General features: G+C 34.9%; 1 protein-coding gene across 1 annotated transcript; it reads right to left on the bottom strand.

The window, feature by feature from the left end:
* Positions 1-3968: 3968 nt before the first annotated feature.
* On the bottom strand, positions 3969-4880 carry LOC110315755 (olfactory receptor 4C11-like). Its single transcript, XM_021189733.1, has one exon. It carries the CDS (start codon positions 4878-4880, stop codon positions 3969-3971), a length of 912 nt encoding a protein of 303 aa, XP_021045392.1.
* Between the last annotated feature and the right edge of the window lie 2778 nt (positions 4881-7658).

The following is a 7658-nucleotide window of genomic DNA, read 5'->3' as shown; positions in this document are numbered from 1 at the left end:
TGAGTAAGGTAACTCAATCACAAAAAACAAAACAAAACAAAACAAAACAAAACAAAACAAAACAAAACAAAACAAAACAAAACAAAACAAAAAAACTCATAATATATGTACTCACTGATAAGTGGATATTAGCCCAGAAACTTAGAATACCCAAGATACACTTTGCAAAACATATGAAACTCAAGAACACTGTCTTAGCATTGGGAACAAAACACCCATGTAAGAAGTTACAGAGACAAAATTTGGAGCTGAGATGAAAGGATGGACCATCCAGAGACTGCCCCACCCAGGGATCCATCCCATAATCAGCAACCAAACGCAGACACTATTTCATATGCCAGCAAGATTTTGCTGAAAGGACCCTGATATAGCTGTCTCTTGTGAGTCTATGCCAGTGCCTGGCAAACACAGAAGTGGATGCTCACAGTCAGCTATTGGATGGAACACAAGGTCCCCAATGGAGGAGCTAGAGAAAGTACCCAAGGAGCTGAAGGTGTCTGCAACCCTATAGATGGAACAACAATATGAACTTACTAGTACACCAAGAGCTCATATCTCTAGCTGCATATGTAGCAAAATGAGGCCTAGTAGGCCATCATTGGGAAGAGAGGACCCTTTGTCTCGCAAAGGTTATATGCCCCAGTACAGGGGAAGACCAGGGCCAAGAAGTGGGATTGGGTGTTTAGGGGAGTTGGGGGAGGGGTAGTGTATAGGGACCTTTGTGATAGAAAATGACTTTTCTTCATTTACATTTGAAATGTAAATAAAGAAAATACCTAATAAAAATTGGGGAAAAAAAGTTTGAGTATTTCCAAGAATGAAATTTAAAAAGTGCTCTCTGAAACTGAAGAGATGACTCAGCAGTTAGGAGTACTGACTGCTCTTCCAGAGGTCATGAGTTCAATTCCCAAGAAGAACATCGTGATTCACAACCATCTGTAATGGGATCTGATGCCCTGTTCTGGTTGTCTGAGGACAGCTGCAGTGTATTCATATATATAAAATAAGTAAATAAATCTTTTTTAAAAATAGGTGAAGGAAATAAATAACACTGTGCAAGAGAGTCATTAAGAATACAAACAAGAAATATTCATGAGGATGAAGAAAAGTGTGTGTAGTAAAGGATAGAATGAATTCAAATGAAGTTTGCTTTTAAATACACATTAATTATGTTTATTGTTAAAAAGTAAAATATATGCAACATATGGTAATCAAGGTTTAAGTATTTACCTGAAAGATCCTGTTTATTGAAATACTTAGAGAAAAATCAATGTTTATTGCAGCACAATGTTTACTGTGAACCCCAATGGCAGAGCTAGCAGAGGACTATAAGAGCTAATGGGGATTGCAACCGGATAGGAAGAACAATATTAACTATCTTGACCCCTAGATCTCCCAGGGACTAAACCACCAACCAAAAAGTATATGTGGAAGGCTCCATGGCTCAAGCTGCATATGTGGCATAGTACAAAGTTATTAGATCAAACTAGTTGTATATCAAGAAAATTTAATAGATGCTTAAATTTAAATTTTATTCATCTACAAAAAGTCATCTATTGGATACAGAAAAAGCTGAATATGATCATATTAAAACTTCTCACCTCGACAATGTCCTATTATTATTGTTGGTTAGTGAAATGAATTTAATATTAATTAGAATCTTCATAACTATAGAACTTTCTCCATGGGATGAATCTTTGATGATGCAAGTTTGCTTCAAGTGAGCAGCCTGTGTTCTTACAGACTTGTATGATACCCAAAGAAGAAGAGATATTCATCACATTTCTACAAGCATGTATAACGAAACATTCTCCTTTTCCATGAACATAATCATCTGGAAATTGATGATAATGGGATAATTGAGTGACCTCTCTCATATTCCTGGAAGCTTTATACTTGGTTAGAAAAAACTAAACTGGAATACTTCACTGGTTTTTACCTTCTCTTAGGATGTGTGTTTCATATGAATGAAATGTAATTGATCACACATTCCTCTGTAGCATGTCTGAGAACCTTGATCGGTTCCCGATTTCTAAACAGTTACCAAAATAATCATGTAAGTCTGTGGATTAAAATTTCAAGTTTATACTTCATCATTGTATGAAATTGGAGCATATAAATTACTTTTAAAATATGGTAAGGGTCTTCCCTGTTGGGAACAAAATAAAATAAATTGGAAGGGGCCCCGGGGGGCGGGCGGGGAGAAGTGGGGAAGGAAAAAGACGCCCAAGCCCCACGGCCAGAGTTTTTCTACTCTCTGGTCAGTCAGGTGTGGAGAGACTGCCAGGTATTCAAAGGAGGTCAGGGACCCTCATGGATGAGTTAGGGGAAAGGTGAAGGAACTGAAGGGGATGGCAAGGTCATAGGAAGACCAAGAGGTTAGTGGAGCTAACCCTGGGAGCCTCCAGAGACAAAGCCACCAACCACAGAGCATATGTGGGCTGGTCTAAGATCCCTGGCATATTTGTAGCAGAGGAGTGTCTTGACTGGCAAGTGGAAGAGGATGTTGCTAATCCTGTAGAGACTTGAAGTCTCAGGGTAGGGGAATACAGAATGGCAATCCTCTCAGAAGCAAAGGGGAAGAGGCAGGGGGAAGAATTGCATGTGAGTGGGAGCAGGATTTAGTTAACATTTGGGATGAAAATAAATAAAAAATTTAAAAAATACTTAATAAAAGACTGTATTTCTTGTGGAAATTTTTGAAAAATACTGTGGCAAAATTAACTTGAAAGAGGATGTGACTTATTTTGTCTGTCAGTTTGAGGATATGGTCCATTATAGCAGGAAAGTCATGATGTCAGCACTGTGTGGCATCTTGTCATAGTTCATCCACAGCCAGGAAACAGAGACAGAAAACCAAAATCTTCATTTTTTATTCAGTCCAAGAGAACCCAGACCATGGAGTTGCATTATCTACAGCTAAGGTATGTCTTCCTACCTAACAAATATAAGGTAGATCATCCTACACAGGCATGCCCAGATGCTTATCTTCTCTATCATTCCAGTTCTTTTTTCAATGACATTCAACATTACAGTTGCAATTTCCACATTTTAGGCAAATATGCTAGTTTTTGATGGAGGCCACCTTCTGTAACCAAGAGGACCCAACAGAAATGGGCACCAACCCACCCACAAACTTTCAACCCCAAATTTATTCCATCTAAAAGAAATACAAGGACAGAGAGAGAGCAGGAACTAAGGAATGGTCAACTAATAACTGGCCCCACCTAAAACCCATCCCTTGGTCAAGCACTAATCCCTGCCATTAATGATATTCTGTTATGAAGTGGAGTTGTCCTAATGCTTGTATTAGGTTAGGATTTCTAAGATCATTCTTGCAATTCTTAGATTGGCATGGTCAAAATTTTGATATGCATGATTTCACATACATTATCTTTGTGAACATACTCAAAACAGACAAGCGCAAAATCTTTAAAAGTAATTTACAAACATTCTTTCACATAAATACAGTTATTTATCAATTAATTGTTTACCTGTATTTATATATATATATATATATATATATATATATTATACATAATTATTATATATATATATAATATATATATATATACATAATTAATTATTAAGTTTCTACCTATATATGAGGTTTGGATCAGATTATGATTTTAAAATTTTACTGCATGAATTTATTTATGTATTTATATATACATATATTTTTGTATATGTGTACAACATGAAGTCAGAGGACAAATTACAGGAATTTATTTTCTCCTTTCACCATGTCGTTTTCAAGGATTATACTCAAGTCATCAGGCTTGGTGGCAAGCACATCAACCCATGACACTATCTAACTGGCCCAAGATTCTTATGTGTACATACATACACAAGACAGATATCTTGATTATGTACTCTAATGAATATTATATATTTCCAGCCCATGTATCACAGTTTACCTCTTAAAGTACTTTACTATAGAATCCTCATATGTTATTTATCCACTGAAGTCATACTTTACCACACCATAATTTTTTCATGGCATTTTTTGCTTCTGCATTCCTCAGAGTATAGATAAGAGGGTTGAGCAGAGGTGTTCCAATTGTATAAAACACAGACACTATCTTGTCTATTGGGAAGGTGGTTGGTGGGCATGTGTATATAAATATATAGGGACCAAAAAATATGACCACCACAATGAAAAGAAAAGTGCACATAGACAAAGCCTTTTGTCTGCCTTCTGCATTTTGGTTTCTCAGAGAGTATAAGGTTACAATATAGGAGATAAGCAATAGTGTGAAACTTACCATACGTATGGCACCACTATTAGACACAACTAGCAAATTTATCACATAGGTATCCATGCAGGCAAGTTTCAGTAAGGGCTGCAAATCACAGAAATAATGATCAATCACATTTGGGCCACAGAATGGTAAACTTAAGACTAAGAAAATCTCTGCTGAAGAGTGAATACAAGACCCTACCCAGGCAATAATGACTAATATACCACAGATACGTTGGCTCATTATATTTGTATATCTGAGAGGCTTACAGATTGCTCTATAGCGATCAATGGCCATGAGAATAAGCACGAAGATATCCATGCACCCAAAGAAGTGAGCTGCAAAGACCTGAGTCATACATTCATTGTAGGAAATAAATTTTTTCAGGGAGAGAGCATCCACAATCAATCTTGGTGCTGTAGTTGTAGAGAAGCAAGCATCAGAAATAGACAAATAAAAGAGGAAAAAGTACATGGGACTCCCAAGTGTCTGACTCATCTTAATGATCACCATGATGAGAAAGTTCCCCATTAATGTCATAAGGTAAAGAATCAAGAAGACTCCAAATATTGCCTTCTGTTTTTCTGGATCCTGTGTCAATCCAAAAAGAATAAACTCAGTCACACTATAGTTATGCATCTTATCAGTGGCTATAATAGGTAGGAGTTAGGGGACAAATGTTTATCCTGCAGACAAAGAAATGACATATTGGGATAAATGACAAGACATTGAAATTCCTTGATTCTACACCATGATATTAGACTCACCTGCCAAAGTCATGAAATCCCTGGAGAAGTTTTTCAACTTTCAACATGAAGCTAGCTGAACTTGACAAATGCTTTTGATCTTTGAGATATAAAAATATGAATATTATTCAGATGCTTTGATTCCTGTTGATATTCTAAACTGTTAAATTTGCTCTTTCTTGAAAAAAAGTGATTCATTGATGAGAAAACTTAGAAAAAAAAACATAAGACTCTGTAGGGTGTGTTTGGAAGGTATAAGCCCAAATACTTTCTTTACCAGTTCTGAGTGATTTGAAAGGATGAGTCATTTATCCATGTATACATTCACACGTCTGTGGATCCCATTGTTCCTTCTTTCCCTGTGTTCTATAATAAGAAAATACTTAGAAGTGTACCAGTAAGATTAATGATTCTATTATAACAAGATTCTCAAACAATTTACTCCTCTTTTGTCTACTGTATCTCTCATTTAATTTTATTCTACAAAAATTTTATTAATCATATTTTAATATTAACTCTTACAGCCAGTATACCATTTTACTGTTGCCACACAAAAATAAGGGTTTAGCCCATATTTTAACATTTTACAATCAAAGAATAATATACTATAATAATATACTATAATGCCTCTATTACATTTAGGTTTATTACATTAGAGAAATAAACTTTTCTACTTTTGAGTTTGAGGTTTCTCAGAGATTTTTGATTTTTAACAAATTTGAAAAATAGTCTACAGAATAATAATATATACACAACACGTATTTATGTGTATGCAAGCCTATCTTCTGACTTATCATTCTTTTTCATTATTATGTGAAAAGCTGATTTGTTGCAATAGTAGGTTTTATATTTTCTTATAATTATATATTCAAATATTTGTATCTTATAAGATTGAAAACTGTTCTCAATGTAATTTCATTGGATTCATTTGCCCAAAAATTTCTCTCACTTGTGTGTGCGTGTGTGTGTGTATGTGTGTGTGTGTGTGTGTGTGTGTGTGAATGTGTGTGTGTGTGTTTATGTGCCCTCACCCATCCCATTCATGTGAAGACTGGAGGAATTGATTTCTTTCTTCAACAATATGGGCCCAGGGCATGGATTTTAGTTTGTTAGACAAGGAGACACATGTTTACCTGATGATCCATTTCAATGACCAATTTTTATAAGTTAAAATTCTAAGTATCAATTTAAATTAAATAAAATATATTATATATGTATTTATATATATGTATATATATATACACATATATATTATATGTGACACTTATAATGCTTATCGTTTTTACTTTATAAATGATAATTTTATAAAACATAACAATTTCTGAAGCATAAATAATGTTACCTAACACTAGAGAGTCATTTTTATTGGTAAACATTAGCTGTTTTCAAAAATTATACAACTTCATTAACTACTAACTTATTTTAGAATAATTCATGGTTTTTATGAAATCACCAAAGCAAAAGTAATATCTGAGGAGAGTTAAAACAGATCTAAAGTTGAATTCTCACTTCTGTTGTGCAGAAAGAAACAACTTGATTTTATTATACATGCACCCAGATAGATCTGTTTGTATTTGTATCAGTGGTCCTGTGTATATCTTCTATACAAGTGTGGCTTATATTACAGGATTGATGACTTTCCAGAAAACCTAAGACTTATTAAAAAGTTATCTTGTAATGTAAATTTTATATGAGGCAGTTAATAGCAATGCTAACCTTACAAAGGCATTTTCAGTCTTAATATTTTCTTGAAGGGATTTTAGTTTAGCAAAATAATGGTATTTGTAAGCTAAAAAAAGATGTTTGGTTTTGTCTGTAATTATTTCTTTTGTTGTGAAATCTTTGCATGCCATATAGTTCAATTTGCCAATTTCTATATTTTAAATTTGTCCTATACAACTTTATTTCAAATATAGAAGTTATTTTTACTCTTCTATAATTATCTTTAGTTTCATAGGATGAATCAATAGAGTTGAAGGAGGTAAAACTAATCAATACACATTGTCTGAACAAAATCTATTTGTAATAAAAAAAAGATAAAAGTAAATGAAATAGTTAAAACGTTAAGACACTACTTTGTTAACATTAGAACAGAAATCATCTTCAGAAAGAACAAAAAATATTATGGGATATGATGCTCAGAGATTGAGGAACTTGAAATTAGTTAAAAAGATGAATTAAAATCTCAAGGACCTAGGTCAGTTTCCAGTCTGTTTCTCTGTGTTTTTAGTGACTTCATTATTGACTCTTCTATCACAGCTATCCCTTGAGTTGGCTGCCCACAACCACTCCCGAACCGGGTACTTCCTGAAAGGCAGGCTGGGGCTGTAAGGGAAAAGACCTCGAGAAAGAACAGAAGGCCAAGACAAAAATATTCTGATCAAGGCCCCCAAGTTTAATAAAGTTCTGAGCTTATATAGCAGGGGAAAGCCATCCCCCACCACCCATTCTTGGAGCCTGTCTTTCAGGTGAGAGCCTGTAGGTGGATGTCAGGATGGTTTCTCTGGAATATGTCAAGAGCCTCTCAGCAGGGAGTGACAGTTTGAAGAGCAGTGGCAACTGTATACAATAGAACCAGCTTGGCAAGTTGGAAGGTATTACCCCAGGTGACCCTGTGCTAGTGGTAGTGAGATCTGAACCAGCCTGCTTCAAAGCTGAAGGGAGGCAACAA

Source organism: Mus pahari, unplaced genomic scaffold (genome assembly GCF_900095145.1).
Source record: "Mus pahari unplaced genomic scaffold, PAHARI_EIJ_v1.1 scaffold_9726_1, whole genome shotgun sequence".
Lineage (NCBI taxonomy): Eukaryota > Metazoa > Chordata > Mammalia > Rodentia > Muridae > Mus > Mus pahari.
This window is presented reverse-complemented; position numbering and strand designations above follow the sequence as displayed.